The sequence below is a fragment of the Odocoileus virginianus genome, chromosome 4, assembly GCF_023699985.2.
Source record: "Odocoileus virginianus isolate 20LAN1187 ecotype Illinois chromosome 4, Ovbor_1.2, whole genome shotgun sequence".
Lineage (NCBI taxonomy): Eukaryota > Metazoa > Chordata > Mammalia > Artiodactyla > Cervidae > Odocoileus > Odocoileus virginianus.
Genome location: NC_069677.1, coordinates 85,908,196 through 85,928,777, shown reverse-complemented (window position 1 = coordinate 85,928,777; position 20,582 = coordinate 85,908,196). Strand labels below are relative to the sequence as shown.

The 20,582-nt window shown below is 48.0% G+C and overlaps 1 protein-coding gene across 3 annotated transcripts in view; it reads right to left on the bottom strand.

The window, feature by feature from the left end:
* DOP1B (DOP1 leucine zipper like protein B) overlaps positions 1-20,582 on the bottom strand; it is a 125,372-nt gene that overhangs the window by 58,286 nt on the left and 46,504 nt on the right. For all 3 annotated transcript variants that reach the window (XR_011487420.1, XM_070466955.1, XM_070466956.1), the window contains exons 7-14: positions 20,218-20,341; positions 18,082-18,191; positions 16,428-16,542; positions 11,298-11,418; positions 9,149-9,268; positions 6,697-6,799; positions 5,352-5,543; positions 1,409-2,066 (exon numbers count right to left, since the gene is read on the bottom strand). Coding sequence is in view for 2 of the 3 variants with exons in the window: in XM_070466955.1 (XP_070323056.1) it covers positions 1,409-2,066; positions 5,352-5,543; positions 6,697-6,799; positions 9,149-9,268; positions 11,298-11,418; positions 16,428-16,542; positions 18,082-18,191; positions 20,218-20,341 (1,543 nt within the window). In the remaining variant the exon portion in view is untranslated. The remainder of the gene's footprint in view (positions 1-1,408; positions 2,067-5,351; positions 5,544-6,696; positions 6,800-9,148; positions 9,269-11,297; positions 11,419-16,427; positions 16,543-18,081; positions 18,192-20,217; positions 20,342-20,582) is intronic.

Sequence of the window (20,582 nt, the reverse complement as noted above, 5' to 3'; positions counted from 1 at the left end):
TTCTGCGGTTTAAGTCCCCCAGCCTATGGTATTTTGTTGTGGCAGCTTGGGCTTAACGTGCTGCCGGTAACAGTTTAAACTGCGTCCTCACAGAAATTCTTATGTTGAAGTTTATAAACCCGTAGGACCTGAGAACGACCCTCTTGCGAAACTGGTCGCAGACGTAATGACTTAAAACAGGCCCTGGTAGAGAAGGAGTGGGTATAATCCAATATAACGGGTGCCCTGAGTGCATGCGTGCTAAGTCGCTTCAGCCGTGTCTGACTCTTTGCAACTCTACGGACTGCAGTCCACCAGGCTCCTCGGCCCATGGGATTCTCCAGGCAAGAAGGCTGGAGTGGGCTGCCATGCTCTTCTCCAGGGGATCTTTCTGACCCAGGAATTGAACCCGTGCTTCCTATGTCTCCTGCATTGGCAGGCGGGTTCTTTACCACTAGCGCCACCTGGGAAGCCGAATGGGCATCTTAGAGAAGGGAAACGGGAACACAGACATGTACAAGGGAAGAATGCCATGGCAAGATGAGGGCTGGGTTCCCACCGGCCTAGGAACCACCAGAGGCTGGAGGAGTGGCCGGAACACACCCTTCTGAAGCACCTTCAGAGGGAGCGCGGCCCTGCCAACACGCTGACCTCAGACTTCTGGCCTCCAGACCGTGAGACAACACATTTCTGTGGTTTAAGCCGCTCAGTGGGTGGTACTTTGCTATGGGAGCCCTGGCACACAACACATAAAGCTTTAGTAACAGGTCTCACGAAACAGTCTATGTACTGACTAGGGTGAGGCTCCTTTTATGTCTCAGACCTTTTAACAGGCTGTGCTGGGCACCCGAAGGTTAAAAAATACAGACCCAGGGGCTTCCTTGGTGGTCCAGGGGTTAAGATTCTGCGCTTCCATTGCAGGGGGCGTGGGTTCAATACCTGGTCAGGGAACTAAGATGTCACATGCCACGTAGTGTAGTGTTGGTGGCTCAGTCGTGTCCGACTCTTTGTGACCCCATGGACTGTGACCCGCCAGGCTCCTCTGTCCATGGGGATTCTCCAGGCAACACTACTGGAGTGGATGATCCCTTCTCCAGAGGATCACCCCAACCCAGGGATCAAACCCAGGTCTCCTGAATTGGAGGCAGATTCTTTATCATCTGAACTACCTACAGGGAAGATCCCACATGCCATGAGGTGCAGCCAAAAGAGAAAAGAAAGGAATTGTAAAGATATAGAGGGAGCTTCCTTAGGTTTCCGTCTGGTAAAGACAAACCCAAACCGTATACAGTAACTACGAAACAAGGAAGGAAAATGGGGGTGGGCAGACAGCGCCCTCTCAGTCGCTGTGAAATTTTAACTCCTCTATAACCCTCAGGGGCCCGAGACTCCCCGACCCCTCCCGGCAGGCTCCCGGGGCGCCCCTCACCCGGAGGCTGGAAGAGGGCCTCACAGAGCCGCTCCATCTCCTCCTCAGACAGGTACACGGGGAAGGTGGCGCACTCCAGAAGCAGGTGGCAGGCGGCTGCGAAGGCCTCCCGGACGCCCTCCCGGGAGCCCCCCAGGTCAAGGACCACCTGGTCCACGGCCCACCCCTCGTCCTTCTTGTGGCCAGGGCTGTGGGGCGGGGGTGAGGGCAGCTCCACACTCCTGGCCTTGAAGGGGGACCCTCGGGCCGTGAAGAGGTCAGAGAGCATCTGCTTGAACTGGGGCACGCCGCCCAGGGGCCGGGCCTCCCATGAGCCCTTCCCGCTCTCATCCCGCCGGCCCGCAGGCTCCTCCGCTGACTTGGCCTCTTCCCCGGATGCTGTCAGCTGCGCCCCGAAAATGTTCTTGTGGGCGAAGGTGGCGATCAGCTCCTGGATGCAAAGGAACGTCTTCTGCATGCTCCCGCCCTTCTTCCAGACGTCGTCTTTGTCCGGGGAAACCCGGGGCACCCGCAAGTGCTCTGAGAGCTCGGGCGACGAGGCGCTCAGCCCGATGCCGCTGTCCTCTGATTTCAGCGGGGGAAACGGTGCGTCTTCGTCGCCCACGGGCACTGCATCTGTGTTGGCAATCACTACGGTGTTTTCACCTCTGACCGGACTCTGCAAAAAAAAGAAAAAGGAAGTCTGTATCGTGGATCTTGTAAGACCGAGGGGTTCAAACATCAAGGGAATCAAGCTATGAATGCATCCTCCCTGAGACCACAGTTTTCCACGCCAAGAGGATCTCCATGTGTATCATCAGATGGCCCTCTTCATACTAGTTATTCAGACCCTTCAGAATCCAAAAAAGTTATTTAAAAACAGTTTCTGCCAGCAGGGACCCACTGTACGGCACAGGGAACGCTGTTCAGTGTGACGTGGCAGCCGGGATGGGCGGGGAGTCGGGGAGGAAGGATGCACGTGTGTGGACAGCCGGGTCACTCTGTTGTGCACCTGAAACTAGCACAACCCTGTTCATCGGCTCTCCTCCACTACAGGCTTCCCAGGGGGCGCCAGGGGGTCAAGAATCGGCCTGCCAGTGCAAGAGACGCAGGTTCCATCCCTGGGTGGGGAAGATAGCCCAGAGGAGAAAACGGCACCCGCCTGCAGTAGCACTGCCTGGAGAATTATGTGGGCCTGGGGGGGCCAAACACACCGGCTGTGACAGACCACACAGAAGCACAGACATGAAGAAATGCAGATGACACCACCTTTATGGCAGAAGTGAAGAACTAAAAAGCCTCTTGATGAAAGTGAAACAAGAGAGTGAAAAAGTTGGCTTAAAGCTCAACATTCAGAAAACTAAGATCATGGCATCTGGTCCCATCACTTCATGGGAAATCAATGGGGAAACAGTGGAAGCAATGTCAGACTTTATTTTTGGGGGCTCCAAAATCACTGTGGATGGTGATTGCAGCCATGAAATTAAAAGACGCTTCCTCCTTGGAAGGAAAGTTATGACCAACCTAGATAGCATATTAAAAAGCAGAGACATTACTTTGCCAACAAAGGTCCGTCTGGTCAAGGCTATGGTTTTTCCAGTGGTCATGTATGGATGTGAGAGCTGGACTGTGAAGAAAGCTGAGTGCCAAAGAATTGATGCTTTTGAACTATGGTGTTGGAGAAGACTCTTGAGAGTCCCTTGGACTGCAAGGAGATCCAACCAGTCCGTCCTAAAGGAGATCAGTCCTAGGTGTTCATTGGAAGGACTGACGCTGAAGCTGAAATTCCAGTACTTTGGCCACCTCACGCAGAGTTGACTCATTGGAAAAGACCCTGATGCTGGGAAGGATCGGGGGCAGGAGGAGAAGGGGACAACAGAGGATGAGATGGTTGGATGACATCACCAACTCAATGGACATGAGTTTGAGTAAACTCTGGGAGTTGGTGATGGACAGGGAGGCCTGGCATGCTGCGATTCATGGGGTCGCAAAGAGTCGGACAAGACTAAATGACTGGACACAGTACTCCAACGTGAAATAGCCAAATTTTAAGAAAGCAAAATGAAATGAAAAAAAAAGTTTCTGACATTTAAGAATACGAATGAGGAAACTGGGTTGAGCATAAAATACAGGCATAAAGGAATGAATAAGAGACAGCAAGAACAAAATATTAACCACATACATGACTCACATACACACACATGTACATACATTCTGTGGCTTTTTCAAAAGGATGACACTTCAATGAATCAACCTCTTACATACTGTTACTCAGGGAATACTACATTAAACTGAAAACTTATCATCACCTGACCCACTCTCTGGGGAAGAATGATACAGTATTATGTAAATGTTTGGAAACATTGTTATTTATATCTGTACATGACACATGCTTGTACTTTACAGTTTACATCCTTTTTAGGATTTTTCCAACAGCTGTAACAGCTAGGGGAAGAAAAAAACTAGCTTTGAGAGGGAAGGAAGAACCGGTAACTACTCTGCAAGCTGAGCTTCAAGCCCCACGGGCAGCCTACCTGCCTCCCAGCACTAACCAACACGCATGGCTCTCCTTTCAGGAAAAGGAAAAAGTGAAGTTGCTCAGTCAGTCGTGTCCGATTCTTTGCAACCCCATGGACTGAGGAGCCTGGAGTGGGTTGTCATTTCCTTCTCCAGGGGAACTTCCTGACCCAGGGATCGAACCCAGGTCTTCCTCACTGCAGGCAGACACTTTACCCTCTGAGCCACCAGGGAAGCCACCCTCCTTTCAGGAAAGCTTTCCTTTTTTAGCCTGTTCCTATCTGCTACTGCACCGAATGGCTCTCAAGGGCAGAACTTTCAAATCCCTGAACAAAGCAGAAAATAAAAAATAATTCAAAGACCATGGGCCTCAAGCTGCTCGTGGAACCATATTGTTATAGTCTTTTTGGAGGACAGTTTGGCAGCATCTCTTCACATTAAGAAATGGGCTTGATTCCAATTTCTAGAAACTGATTCCTCAGAGACACTGTCAGCCCTGAGAGCAGGTTGTATGAAGATGTTGACAGCAGCACTGTAGCAGTGAAAAGCTAGAAATAACTGAAAAAAACAAAAACAAAGACAACCTCGATAGGGGAGTGGTTGAAGAAACAGTGAAACCAGCAAGATACCTCTGTCTGTATACAGATACAGATGCTCTCCGAGGAGTGTTTGGATGAAAACCAAAGCAAATCAGAGAAATAATGTCTGTTATAGGTTGAATTATGCTCCCTTAAGAAAAAAAAAAAGTGCTGAAGTCCTGACACCAGTACCTGTGACTGGGATCTTATTTGGAATTAGGGTCCTTGCAGATGACCAAGTGCAGCGAGGTCATTAGGTGGGTCCTAATCCAGTATGATGGGTGTCCTTACAAAAAGGGGAATCTGGACACACACAGATATGCACACGGGGGAGATATGTGAAGGCGGAGGCTGAGACTGGGGCGGCGGGTCTACAAGTCAAGGAACGCCAGGAACATCAGAAGACAGGGGCGATGCACGGAACAGACACTCCCTCATAGCCTAGAAGGAACCACCCTGACACCTTAGCCTCGGACATCTGGCCTCCGGAGCTGTGACACGGGAAATTTCTGCTGTTCTGTCACCCAGCGTGGCACTTTGTTACTGCAGCCCCAGGGACTACCATCTCACTTGTACTTAAAAAAAAAAAAAAAGCAAAACTCCTCATATACAAACATGCACATAGAAAGGTCGAGATGGTGAGCTGTGTGTAACCATTAGCTTAGTAGTGGGCTTCAGCCGAAAGACAGCAGGGCAGAGGGTGAAATGAACGGGGTTACTTCAACACGACAAGTTTTCATGAAGCGTATGAGGCTCTTAGGAGCACGTTTTGGATATTACCGATACGTCTTCTAGCCTTTATTCCTACCCAGGGAGGCCCAAGGGCCCGTCAGCCAGGAAAAACCACACCGGCTCCTCCCAGCACGTACCAAGCTCCCACTGGTGGGCTCCGTGTCCAGGTAGGAAGGCGGCATTTGGACCTTGCCGAGCACTTTGAAGCAGGTCCTCAGGGCGTGCGTGAGCTCGGACAAGCTCAGCATCTCCATCTCCTCGGCCAGAGGCTGCAGCAGGCAGCCAAGCATCTGTGGGAGGCACTGGGTTTGCACCTCTGAGTAAAGTTCCTGTGAAACAGGGGGTTTAACTCATGTGTCATCAGCAGCAAGCAGCGCCTTAGAAAACACAAGTGTTTTCTCAGCGTAAGTTTGTTACATGTTTTTTTCCAAGTCGGAAAACAAAATAGTATTTCTTCTTGATCTAAATACATCCATGGACATTCTCTCCTTTCAAGTGGCTTCCCTCTTTCTAGTAGAAAATGACTGCCAAATTCATGTCTCTATTAAGGGAATCTGCTTCCTTGGAGAAAATTAGCCAAGGATGCAACTTTAAGAAATAGGTTTACTTTCTGGAACTTCCCTGGGGGTCCAGTGGTTAAAACTCCATGCTTCCAAACGCAGGGGGTGAGGGTTTGATCTCTGGTCAGAGAACCAATGTGCCGGGGCAGCGGGACCACAATTTTTTTTAAAAAAAGGAATAACAATTCTTCCCTGGTGGCTCAGACGGTAAAGAATCCACCTGCAATGCGGGAGACCTGGGTTCGATCCCTGGGTGGGGAAGATCCCCTGGAGAAGGGAAAGGCTACCCACTCCAGCGTTCTTGCCTGGAGAATCCCATGCACAGAGGAGCCTGGCAGGGTACAGTCCATGGGGTCGCAAAGAGTCAGACTTTCATTCTAACTATCTATACATCACGATACTCATTCCTAAGTAACTGCTGTCCAAGGATGCCACCCAGCTCCTTATCTGTTCTCTGTAACTGCAGCTCAGCCCACTTACCACTGGCTGAAGAGTTATAACCCCTTATATCACAAGGGCCTAAAAGATATGCGATCACATCTTCCATGCTGAAACAAACATTAAAAGTGCTATGTGTCTATTTACAACCACTTCTTCAGTAAGATGGTGGGGTGGTGGTGGTTTAGTCACTAAGTTGTGTCTGACTCTTTGCGACCCCAGGGACTATAGCCTGCCAGGCTCCTCTGTCCGTGGGGCTTCTCCAGGCAAGAATACTGGAGTGGGTTATCATTCCCTTCTCCAGAGGATCTTCCCGACCCAGGGGTCGAACCCAGATCTCCCGCATTGTAGGGAGATTCTTTACCGACTGAGCTATATGAGAGAAGTCCCTTGGTAAGATGAGGTTCAGAAAAAGACCAACACCACAAATAAGAATGTATACGACAGCCAGCACAGAGCCATCTCTTGAGAGCAAAGGACTTACCAGGGGGATCACGTCCAGAAGGAACACGAGGAGGGTGCAGAGCTCTGAGACCGTCGGGGGAGGGCCGATGCTTCTCCCAACACTGGGACTCCGCTTCGTGGTTCTGCATGAGCCATAGGAAAGAAAAGTCACTCTCTTGTAATACTGTCAAGCAATTCCTATGATTTCCAATAAAGTTATTTGTTCTATTTCAATCACACTGAAAGACAGCTTCTGTAGGTCTAATAATTCAGCCTTGATGCCGAAAACGATCTGACACAGAGAAGCGTCAGTAAGTCTTGAATCTGATTATCTCCGAAACAGGTTGACTCTGACTTGAACTTTATCATAGCAGCCGAGGGTGGTCCATGCCCCCATGGGATTCCATACCCATCTGATCTCAAGCTGTCAACAGCAACAATTCCAGGTCCGCAGCCCAAAACCAAAGGTGTGTTCCCAGGGAAGGAGCCTGGCTACAGAATGCAGGACAGCTGTTCGATTTGCTGTGGGAGCAACCAGAGACAGCGCCCCCACCCACCCCAACCCTGCGTCGTCCCCATGAGCCTAGAATGTCTCAGCTCCCAGAGAACTGCTGCTCCACTGGGGAACTCTACTGGCAGCTGCTTATCTTATTCTCAAACTCGACACTTCCTTTTCAGTAAGTAGGCAACTGGACACCTAAGTTAAAAAATCAATATATTGATTCTCAAAACAACAAATTTTGGATTCATCTTGCTATCACAGTATAGTTCGACCTGAGTTAACTTTCTTCCCTGTAAATGATCGCTTAGGTATGTCAGTGTTTATCTGGGTAAGGAATGGAAGAACTGCATTCACTAGGTCCAGAAGAGTCTGCTCCTAGGTGCCTATTCTAAACGGACCCCCAGGTCTGCATGTAGAGACGGGACCAGTGCGGTCAGCAGGGTACGACCTGCAGTGATTAAAAGACTGAAACTGGTTTATCCACACGCTGGATGACTGCACCCAAGGTAAACCCACCAGGTGTGTAAGTCACCACACAGATCAATCTCCAGAGGGCTTCGACTCCCACCTCCCAACCAAACACGCAGGGGTGAAAAGTTATATACAATTTGATACCATTGATGTAAAACTTGAAGAGGCAAAACAGACTGTATCATTTCTGGATACTTGTTTTTATACTGGATACTTTTTTAATCTTTGTTATAAAAGCACAGACATCACTGGGACAGACATGAACTTTAGGACAGTGATTAAAGCTGGGATGAAAGGAGGGAAGCCAGTGGGAATGTAAGGGGTTAGCTCTGTCTGGGTGGTAACGTTTTATTCCTTTAAAAAAAAATGTGAAAACCAAAAGTCAAATACTGTCCACGATTTTAGCAATGGGTTCAAGTGTGTCTGACATTATTTCCCATCTTTTCCTGTGCCTGAAATGTTTCATAGTTAATTTTCTTTTTTAAAGAAAGTGTTCCTCGTAACTCTGAAATGGAACTAAGCTGACCAAAACACACTCTGGTCTCAGTATAACATGGCCTTGCTGTCACCGTGGATCCAATTACAAGTAATTTATTCATCGCAGATTGGAGCGCCTGCTGGGACTGGCACCAGAAGCGGCAAGGATACGGCAGGAGCAGCTGGGACGTCAGGCAGGCAGGCCTGGTTCCAGGCTCAGCTGCTGCTGATCTGCTGTGCTGTGTCACACGGGACCCGTCACGTCTCTGATCTCGGGCTCTCCTGCATGATGGATGTGCCTCCTTCTCCTGGGAGTGTGTGCAGGGGATGGCCTGAGACCAACGTTAGTAAGTTACGCTTTGATTACAGCTGCAGGTATGGAAGTCAGTGTGACAGCGCAGGCCGTTCCAAAGGGGCGACAGGAATTCAGTTCTATAGCATGAATCACAGGACAGAACTGGGTCTGAGAGATTATACCCGTCCTCCTTTACAGGGAAAATCTCCTGGGAAAGGGCCCTGAGGGGAAGCTTGCAGTCCCAAGCTGGCCACCGTCCCACAGTTCGGAGTCGGTGCAATACACCAGATTGATTGAAAGTGACGGGAAAGCTGATTGCGGCAGCTCAGAACATAAATGCTTTCATCTGAACAGTTATACGCTGATTTCAGGAAGAATTTAAGATGACTGATGATCTAAAAAACACTCTCTCTCCAGTCCCTGGGCCCCAAAACCAAGCTTGTTGGATAGATCAGGCCTCTAAGGGCACCGTGGGAAGAAACCAGATTAGATTGATGCCAACCAGGAAATGCATGGGTTTGTTTCTAAAGTTTGACTTTAATAAGGAAGCATCAGCATCATGTGAACCGTCTCAATGGCAACGTTCTTAATTCTATTATGAGTTTAAGTGAATCCAATCATGTACTCAGCAGTGATCATCCCAGTGTTAGCCGTTGAGTATAACCTGACCACAATGAGCAGCTATGAAAATTCACGACAGCCTCAATTTCTTCCCACATGTTTATAAAGCCTGACCTGGAGGCTTACCTGAAACAGTCCTCGAAACACCTTGTCATGTAATCCCAGAGGAAGTCTGAGCTCAGGGATGTGATCAGCAAATTCACTGTTTTAACGATCTCAGAGGCGTTCCTGTTTTCCTTTATTGCACTGTAAAGGAAGAAGGATGCTTATGAATATATCTATGACCGGTCCTGTATTATGGGAATACCATGTCTGAACAGTGCAAATTCACTGTGCCATTCATTCACCTGGGGTGCAGTGTGTGAATAAACCCATTCTAATCTTTCACGACTTATTTCTGGAGAGGCTGACAGACGTGGTCATAGATAAAATATTACTGTTGTTATATAGGGAAGAGCAAGCACGTGCCATCCTAAACAGTATTTATATTGATACATTCCCTCAGAAGCAAGCTTAAGAGCTACTGAAAAAAGAATGTGATATGGAAAACCAGCTTCAGTCCAACTATTGGTAATTACATGCTCTACTGGTAAAATAACATAGTACAGCCGTTTGGAAGAGAAATTTGGCTAACATTTAAATGCACATCTTCTATAACTCAGGGAATTCATTCTAGGGATTTATGCTACAGAAACCCTTGTACAAGCACACAAGGGTATTATGAGAATGTCTTTATAAAATACTGAAAAAGTAGAAACCACCCAAAAGTCAGTAAGAGATTGATCAATTAATCAGGATTTCTTAAGTAAGTGATAGCGCCTTACTAAGGACTCTAAGGCAACCATTATCCTTCATAGGAGAAGGCTGTACAGCCAGTCATAAATTGCATTAAAAACATGGCTGATTCATGTCAATGTATGACAAAAACCACTACAATATTGTAAAGTAATTAGCCTCCAACTAATAAAAATAAATGAAAAAAAAATTGCATTAAAAAAAAAAAACAGGCAACTGAACAGTTACTGTAACTTCAGCTTAAAAAGAAAAGATAGGCACCTATATACTTATGCATTGAAAGTCTGGAATGTTCTATGTTTTTCTCAGAAGGGCAGTGGGATTATGGATGGTATCTTTTTTTCTTGACACTTTCAAATATTGGTACAGTCTACCATGAACATGTATTACTTTCATATTCAGGAAAACAGTAAACTACACTCATTCTGTGAGGAAAAAACAAACACAAAAGACTCTTGGTATACTTACAGTTAATAACCAGAAAAATCTAACAGATTTCAATTTTCAATACTTGTGTGTGTGTGTGCATTCAGTTCTGTCTGACTCTTGGTGACCCTATGGACTGTAGCCCACCAGGTTCCTCTGTCCCTGGCATTCTCCAGGCAAGAGTACTGGAGTGACTTGCCATGCCCTCCTCCAGGGGGCCTTCCCCACTCAGGGACGGAACCTTTCTCTCCTGCATCGGCAGGCAGGTTCTTTCCCACTGAGCCACCTGGGAAACCCTAAATCTTCAGTAGACCAATGCCAAGTCAGGGGAAAGGAAATTACATTAAGAATAAAGGGAAAAGGAAGAGGCAGGAGACAGGGGTTCAATCCCTGGGTCAGGAAGATCCCCTGGAGGAGGGCGTGGCCACCCACTCCAGTATTCTTGGCTGGAGAACCCCATGGACAGAGGAGCCTGGCAGGCTGCAGTCCGTGGGGCTGCGAAGAGTCGGCCACGACTGAAGCGACTTAGCACACACACTACCTTGAAAAGAACAAAAACAGAACAAGACACAGGGCTGACTGATAACTACACACTGTGTAAGTTACCGCCTTGTCTGCTGTCTCCCAAACCCCACGCGCTGTGCCTTCGGGTCCTGGAGCTCGAGCCCCGGGGCCCCCCTTGCCCTCTGACTTGTCTCCTGAAGACTCACACCCACCAGCCCCACTTCCCGACCCCACCTCCTGCCCGCCCGCCTCCCGGTAACTCACACTGTGTTCTAGACCCAGCTGCCTTTGTTGAGCAACTTTTCACACTCTGCCAAAAATACAGTCTGTACTGCTGAGGTTGGGGCAGAGACAAGATCAAACTCCTTGTGACCTTCTCAGTATTCAACAGGGAAAAGTCGATTCAGGTTGACCGATTTAAGAGCAAAAGTTATCTTAAGGAGTGACTTGACCTGCTACATCTCCACTGTCTCATCACATCACAATTTATGGCAAACAAAAAAAAGCATTAGGGAGGGAGGAAGAGTGAATTTGAAAGCCACACCCCTACCTTATCACCGAATTTCCACTCTGAGTGTAGCTAAGTTTAAGATCAGAGCCAAGAGCATCTCTGCAGTAAGAATAAAATGCTCGGATGACTTCGAGAAACAAATTCTCAACAACTTGAGGCCCTGCAATTAAAAAGAAAATGGCCAAACGAATGAATGAATAAGAAATAAAATATCAATATTTTTAAAAGAATCCATTTTTCAACCAATAAATGACAAATGTGTAAAATACATCATGAGTAATGCTATATACATAGACAATTTATACAGTTTTAAATGTACAGAAACTTAACTTTGGTTGTGAAAATCACAACTTTAGTTGGGGGAATAACATCCATGAAGATAGTCACCATTTTTGTTGTTCAGTCGCTCAGTCATGTCCGACTCTTTGTGACCCCATGGACTGCAGCACACCAGGCTACCCTGTCCTTCACTATCTTCTGGAGTTTGCTCCAACTTATGTCCATTGAGTTGATGATGCCAAACAACCATCTCATCCTCTTGTTGCCCCCTTCTCCTCCCCTCAATCTTTCCCAGCATCAGAGTCTTTTCCAGTGAGTCAGTGCTTTGTGTCAGGTGGCCAAAGTATTAGAGCTTCAGCATCAGATCCTCCAATGATTATTCAGGGTTCATTTCCCTTAGGATTGACTGGTTTGATTTTGCTGTCCAAGGGAACATTTTTGTAGGGCTTACTATACACTGGCCACTATTGTGAGCGTTCTGTAACTATTAACTTACTTAATCCTTATTTAATCCTTAATCCAAAGAACCAGGTATGTAATCAGGTGTAATGTCCTGATTATGAGGCTACTGAGGCTGGGTGACTAGCCCAGGTGGATTCTCCCAGGTGGAGGCAGGGCATGAATATTAAGAGCACAGAAACTGCGCGGCCAGAGACAATCCCTCTACATAAACCCCAACAGAGTAGGGCAGTTCCCTATTCTGAATACTTTTAACGATGAGCTAGAATGACACAAGAGAAATAATCACCAACCCAGAAAAGCTTAAGATGGCACAAGAGCACTGGATCCTGCCAGACAGGCAGGTGGAAAGCGGCCGGACACGTCTGCTCCTCGAGCACCAACCCGCAGGCCTGATGGAAGGGAAGGGTTTCCCACCCTTGTAATCAGAGGAATGAACATGGCAGGAGGCAGAGAAAACAGAAGCTTTGTCAACAAAGAATAAGCAAATAATCTCATCTCTTATGCTTCCAAAGACAAATGCCCCCTTTCTCATGATAAGCCCCAGGTGTATTTTATCTACAGCGTAAGACTGTGTGTGTGTGTGCTCAGTCTTGTTGGGTCTTTGTGACCCCCTGCACCATAGCCTGCCAGACTCCTCTCTGACCATGGAATTTTCCAGGCAAGAATACTGGAGTGGGCTGCCATTTCCTACTCCAGGGATCTTTCTAACCCAAGTGGTTTTTACTAGTGAAGCAAAGCCTGTGGTTGACATTCAAGGAGAAGAAATGAGGAACTGGCTAAAGCCAGGTAGCCAAAGCACAGGTAAGACTAACCGTCCTATGCCTTCCAGTCTGCATTATCAATCCACTCTTTTGCCCTTCAAGTGTACCTTTCTATGGGAAACTAAATTATCAGAGAGACAAATTCAACTTCTGTGATGAGGCAGAAGCCCATCATTCACCCCATTCCAGAAAATACAACCTGGAGCCCAAGTTAGTTCAACACTCACTTGACCCAGGTCAAGGCCTTGACATAAAACACCCATCTCCAAGGTCAGAGCCTGGAGACACAAGCCTCATGGTTTGAATTTGGTCAGGAGCAACCAGAGCTGCACCTGTCATGCACTTAAGTTCATCTGTGTTACAAGACTTAACATCTCGGGTACGGGCCGTCAGAAGGTCATCAAGTAAGGAGCAACATCCTAACAAAGAGAGCTCAGGCTATACAGTCAGACTCCAGAGTTTCAGTCCCAGCTCCTCGGTGGGCCCTGGAAAGTGACTCAGACTTGCTCCACCCTAGTCTCCATCTGCAGAATATGTATAGTCAGAAAAGTTACTCAGGGTTTTTGGAGGAATGACGTATGCATGGATGTATATTAATGATGTATATGTTTAGTCGCTCAGTCGTGTCCCACTCTTTGCGAGTTGGTCTGTAGCCTGCCAGGCTCCTCTGTCCATGGAATTCTTCAGGCAAAAATACTGGAGTGGGTAGCCATTCCCTTCTCCAGGGATCTTCCAGACCAAGGGGTCAAACCTGGGTCTTCTGCACTGCAGGCGGATTCTTTACTGTCTGAGCTGCCAGGGATGGATGGATGTGAGAGCTGGACCGTAAAGAAGGCTGAGCGCTGAAGAATTGATGCTTGTGAACTGTGGTGTTGGAGAAGACTCTTGAGAGTCCCTTGGACTGCAAGGAGATCCAACCAGTCCACCCTAAAGGAGATCAACGCTGGATATTCATTGGAAGGACTGATGCTGAAGCTCTAATACTTTGGCTGCCTGATGCAAAAAGCCAACTCATTGGAAAAGATCCTGATGCTGGGAAAGACTGAAGGCAGGAAGAGAAGGGGACAACAGTGGATGAGATGGTTGGATGGCATCACCGACTCAATGGACATGGGTTTGACCAAACTCTGGGAGACAGTGATGGACAGGGAAGCCTGGCGTGCTGCAGTCCACGGGGTCGCAAAGAGACACGACTGAGTGACTGAACAACAACACATATTAATGATGCACAAAGTGATTGCCCCCCAAATTCACTGTTTTTATTAACAACAGTTAGGACACATTAGGACCGCAGTCTCCCTTCTGTCTAACTTGACCAGAAGCCTACTTCACCCTTTATTTGCCTAGAGGTTAGCACCTCCCCTGCTGTACAGATGCCCCATGCCCGTCTCTGAAAGCATCAAGGAAAGGTCCCCGTCCTGACGCCTGATGGAGAGGAACTTCACTAACACTCTCCGCTCCTGTTCTCTGCAAATAGCACCTCGGCAGCGGGCTGTCCTGAGCAGATGGCTCAGAGGACACCATCAAGACTGAATCCAGGGCAGAAGAAGGGCTTTCCTGGCCAGTGACGCTGTTCAAGGCATGAGACGCTGATTTCTCAGGGTGAATGGACACTGGAGCAGTTTCTTTTCTTTTTTTTAAAGCAAGCACTTTCCCCGACCGACACCCAGAGGACCACAGTGCATAAAGGGGGAGCCTTCCCGACCCACAGTCTAGTTTAACCTGAGGCCTGAGACAGATGGGCTCTAGGCGGGGCGTTTACAACCAGCCTCCTGTTTACATTTCTTGAGGAAAGGAGGCAGGTGGGCTGGAGGCTGGATATTTACCATCAGCCTCCTGTTTGCACTTCAAAATAGGAATAACAGCAGAAATAGGGTAAAGAGCCAGGCTTCCTTCCTGTTTTAAGACAGCCGTGGGCAGGGACAGAGGGGCTGAACTCCATTTGCGTAAAGGATGATGAGTTCATGTATTTCCCCTCCTTGGGGGAAGGGGGACACTGCACAAGCACAAGAAGGCTGCTTGGGGGGGTCAAAAGAGGGGACCCCCATACATCCCATAATATGTAATGCTAAGCCTCCCCCCGCTGGCCTTTGGGCTAGAATCTATCTTGGGAAAAACTTGCACATGCATGTTGGGAAGGGTCCTTAGGCTCGTCGGGTGTGGGAAAAGAAATCGGGTTAACTGGCCAGAGGCAAACAAAGACCTGGAGGAACTGCCCTATGCAGGTGATTTAACCACCTCTCTACTGCTCTCCTCAGGAGATGGGACACCCACACCCTTCCTCTGCCTTACCGATGGACCTGACGTGTGCATGCTCATTCGTGCCCGACTCTTTGCGACCCCCTGGACTGTGGCCCACCGGGTTCCTCTGTCCATGGGATTTCCCAGGCAAAAATTCTAGAGTGGATTGCCATTTCCTTCTCCAGGGGATCTTCCCAACCCAGGGACTGAAGCTCGGTCTCCTGCATCTCCTGCATTGCAGGCGATTCTTTACCACTGAGCCATCAGGGAAGCCCTCTTTCTCCTTCCTTCTGTCTTAACTAAGCGAGCTGTTTCTCTGCGTGCTCTCCCGCTTATTGTTCTGAGTCTCTAATGATACACTTTGTACCTGTTTTTACAGCTTTTGTCTCTTTGACAAATGCATTTTTCAATGGCGGCAAGGGCCAGTGGAGTTTTGCTTCTCGCCTCTAGCCCTTGCGGAACTACTGGCCAAAATTCCTGGCTTTCATCCAGGATACCCAGGTTCAATTCCTGGGCAGGGGTCTAAGATCTCGCTTCAAGTTATCACTCACTGCTGTCTTGCCGAAATCAGACCCTCCCCTTCATGTGACAGAGGAAAAGACTGAGGCCTACACGGCAGAAGGAGCTTGTCTGGGCTCCCAAGGCAATAAGACAGAGGCGTGTCCCGTTTTCGTGAGAATACAACCAAAGCCATTTAACTGAAATACGGTCTCACGAAGTCAGTACTGTGCGTGCCTTGCAGGCACGTGTGCCAGTGAGCACACAGCTCAAAGGTATTTTCCTAAAATAAAAATTCAAGGAATTGTGCAAAAAATTTAAGAAGAGACTGCCTGCAAAGGCGAGAGATCCGTGTTCGATCCCTGGGTTGTGAAGATGCCCTGGAGATGGATATGGCAACCCACCCCAGGATTCTCTCCTGGAGAATCCCATGGACAGAGGAGCCTGGTGGGCTACAATCCTACAGAACGTGGGATTGCAGAGTCGGGCACGACCTAAGCGACTTAGCAGCAGCAGCAAATAGTGAAAACTGAAGCACAGAGCATGACTGAAGTCCCTCGAGATTCTGAAATTCCGAAGATTAAACTGTATTCTAAACGACAGGGTGGCTTCCCATGTAGCTCAGTCGGCAAAGAATCCGCTGGCAATGCAGGAGACTTGCCTTCAATGCAGGAGACCTGGGTTCGATTCGTGGGTTGGAAAGATCCCCTGGAGGAGGCAGTGGAAACCCATTCCGCTGTTCTTGCCTGGAGAATCCCATGGATGGAGGAGCCTGGCGGGCTGCAGTCCACGGGGTCACTAGAGTCGGACCCAGATGGGCAACTAAACCACTACCAAACAATGGAGTGATTGCACGTCACCGATAATAACTCCCTCTCAGCAGGGAAGCCTCCTTCGGCACGTGACGGTAAAGCACGTCTAGTGTTACCTATTTCCGGCTTGTCGAGCAGACTGACAAGGATGCGGAAAGGCTTCAGGTACCCGTGGTGGCGCTCCTCTACGTCGGTGTCCGCGAACTTCTGGTGCAGGATCTCAGCCAGACCCTGATGTTGATTTAAAAAAAAAAAAAAAACACACACACATTAGGGTATTATATACAGTGTAGTGTTGATGGCTTATGGTGAATGGTGTTGGATTCGGAATCTCCGGAGAGGGTTTTGCTTTGGGACCAGAGACTTGGCATCAGTCACTCAGAGCTTCATGTGGCAAAAGTTTTATTAGTGGACAGAGAAACACTTCCGACATAGACATCAGAAGCAGGTGTAATTCGGGTGGGGCTTTATATACTTTTTCAGTTGGTTACTAACAGTAGAAAGGTCTTACCAGACCCACTGCCTCAACATACCCCTTAAGATAACAGGATGAGTCAGAAGGTTCTTAAGGAAGAGAAACATGTCCTTGAGCAGCATGCACTGTTGCTACAGAATCATTAGTATAGAGTTTAAGGAAAAACATACTCTTGAGCAAAGTGAGTTGTTTTGCTGTGTAATCATTAGCTCTGGGTTTAAAGAAAGTTAGAAGAAATAGATTGTTGTCATAACAACTCAAGAGTTTAAGAAAACAAAAAAAACGTCTATGTGACTAAGATGAAGGAATGTAGAAAAAAAAAAGTTTGTCCCTTTCTCCTTGAGGGCCCAGACTCCTTATCAACCTACTTAAGAATCAGCTGTCTCTCAAAAGAGACACAGATGTAAAGAATAGACTTTTGGACTCTGTGGGAGAAGGCAAGGGTGGGATGATTTGAGAGAATAGCATTGAAACATGTATATTATCATATGTGAAACAGATCGCCAGCCCAGGTTTGATGCATCAGGGCTGGTGCACGGGGATGACCCAGAGGGATGGGATGGAGAGGGAGGTGGGAGGGAGGGTCAGGATGGGGAACACATGTACACCCATGGCTGATTCATGTCAATGTATGCCAAAAACCACTACAATATTGTAAAGTAATTAGCCTCCAATTAAAAAAAAAAAAAGAATCACCAGTCTCAGAGTGACACTACGGGTTGTTCTACTTGTTGAACACTCTGGGGCAGAAGTAAAAGCAGTCACACGGCACAAGAGGAGAACCCGTGGCCCTCCACACCAAGGGTCTTGCATCCTCAGGTTCAATCATCCACAGATTGCAAATATTTGGGGAGAAAAAATTCCAGAAAGTTCCCAAAGGCAAAACTTGAGCTTGCCAGGCACTGGCAACTTACTTATATAGCATTTACACTGTGTTCTGCAACATATTTACATAGCATTTATGTCACAAATCATCTAGAGGTGGTATCACAAATAATGTAGAGATGAGTTAAGGTACACGAGAGAATGAGCATATGTTACATGCAAACACCAGGCTGTGTCATATATATGAGCAACTTAAGCATCTGTGGATTTTGGTATCCACAGGGTGGGGGTGGGGGAAGGGCTGGAACCAGTCCCGTGGATTCCAGGGGATGACCACACATGGACTTTTCCCAACTGCGAATGAAGGAATGGGCCCCATGTCTACTCTGAGGTCCCACAAGGAACCCCACCAGAAAACCACAGTTAGGAAGGGCCTGACTGGGACCCCCTTTCCAGAAATGCTCCTTTACCTCCACTAAAAGATCCTTGGAGTATTTCTCAAAAAAATACACGGACTGGTCTTCATAAGCATTTGAGACTTCAGATTCCGGCACGATGGTATTTCCTTTAATATCAGAACCTATAAAAGAACAAGAACCATGAGATGTAAAGAAATCTACATGTTTAGAGAACATCTTATCGTGCAAAGGTCTTATGCTCTGGTATTTCAAAAAACAGAACTCCTCTAACAGAAAACCAAAATCAGATCCAGCGAAACCAAGTCCTGTCTTTCTGACAGTGGTGTGCCAGGGATCAGACAGGCAGAATTCCATTTCAACGGACCTCAGTTGAGTCTACCCAAGAATTCATCCTGACTGTCTTTGACAAATATGATTATAAGAATCAAAGAGAATGACTATCATTTGTGAAAACCAGTGCTTACGTGTACAGCACTATGAGAAATCAAGGTATTCTCATCTGTATGCCCTCATTCTGAGCCATGGCTAAGTCTCTAAAGGGCTTTCCTGGTGGCTCAGAGGTTAAAGAGTCTGCCTGCAATGCGGGAGACCTGGGTTCGATCCCTGGGTCAGGAAGATCCCCTGGAGAAGGAAATGGCAATCCACTTCAGTATTCTTGCCTGGAGAATCCCATGGACGGAGGAGCCTGGTGGGCTACAGTACATGGGGTTGCAAAGAGTCGGACACGACTGAGTGATTTCCAGGTTCAAGGTTAAGTCTCTAAAGTCCTTAGGGCAAGGCACAGCATCTTTCTAAGCAGAGAGTCTGGACTCCTGGGGTCATGGCTTATACAAGTGGAAGCTGTTACTGAGCTTGGGTCCCAGGTCCTCCCTACAGACAAGGTGCTGAGCCCCCCTGGAAGGGAGCTGTGCATTTGACAAAATCATCCTTTTAACAAAAAAATGTTTAAAGAGCCTGTAAATATCCCTCTGGAGAGCCTTCATAAGCTTCCATGCTATGACTTCGGAAAGTTTTATAACCAGGGGAAGAAAGGGTTAAGAGGACTTTCTGACATTGATGTGCCAGGTGGCACAGTGGTAAAGAATCTGCCTGCCAAGCAAGAGACGTGAGTTTGATCCCTGGATGGGGAAGATCCCCTGGAGAAGGCAATGGCAACCCACTCCAGTATTCTTGCCTGGAGAATGCGATGGACAGAGGAGGCTGGCAGGCTACAGTCCATGGGGTTGCAAAGAGTCAGACACAACTGAGCAACTGGGCACCACGAGGGTTAAAAAGAAAAAAAGCTGAGAAGCAGAGGATTTTCAGGCCAGTGAAAATCCTCCAGGTGACACTCTAATGGGAGACATGTATTATTAGAGACCTTTGTCTAAACCCACAGAATGCACAGCGCCGAGTGGGAATAAACGGGGGCGGGAGGTGTGTGTGTGGCTGAGATGATGACAACGTGTCGGTGTAGGGTCCCTCAACTGTGATAAACGTGCCACCCTGCTGGGGGATGCTGGTTGCAGGGAGCCCCGCGTGCATCTCGGGGAGAAGGGCTAGATGGGAACTCTCCATACCTTCCTCTTAGTTTTGTTGTGACCCTAAAACTGCTCTAAAAAAATAAAGTCTTAAAAGAGACACTCTGGAGTCCTTTCACAATCACTCTGTACACCATCTTCTCTTAGGGACATGAACTTGGGAATCTGTGACATTCAGAAAGTGCTACCTGTTAGGCCCTGTGATCGCCTGAGCTCGTCCCCGTGAAGCCTTTCAACTGACAGTCAAGGGCTCTTTTCTTGCAGTCTGTCCACAAGAAAACACGTGCACAGAAGCATGAACTGGGGTTCTTGTGCGCTCCCGAAGTCACCCAAAGAAAGTGAAAGTGTGATCGCTCAGTCGTGTCTGACTCTTTGTGGCCCCATGGACTGTAGCCTGCTAGTCTCCTGTCTGTGGGATTCTCCAGGCAAGAACACTGCAGTGGGTTGCCATTTCCTTCTCCAAAAGATCCCGTTACTTCCCTGGATTTTCTATACTCACTGCAAAATAACCAAAGCAGCGAGCTAGACAGCAGAACTCTGCTGACCAGCTGACAGCTGGGTCTGCATGCCATCTTCCCACACTGACGACATCCAGAAATGCATCACCACGATTAGAACTGATTCCCCAAATCAGCACCTTCCCTCTGGCTCTCCAGCCCCTACGTACCAAGTAACCAGGCGTAAAGCCTTCTGTTCAGAGACATATCCCGTCTCAGGAGGGTCTGAGTGGCAGCTGAGAGGACACGCACGATGTCAGATCTGAGCAGGGGGATGGCTCTCTCACTGGAATCCTAGGAGGAGGATGGAGGAAACTTTACTGCAAGGTGATGACACAGTAAATCGCTGGCCTTCTGACATGCGGACCCTCTTTACCAGCCTACACAGCTTTATCTTCAAGAGGGGGTTCTCAAAAGGGCTGGGTTCTTCACATACTGCCCAGGGCAGAATACTTGATTCTGCTATGGAAACACCACCCGCACAGAAATGAGCTGACCGCGGATAGCGGTCACCGAGTGCCTGCCCGCCCCTCCT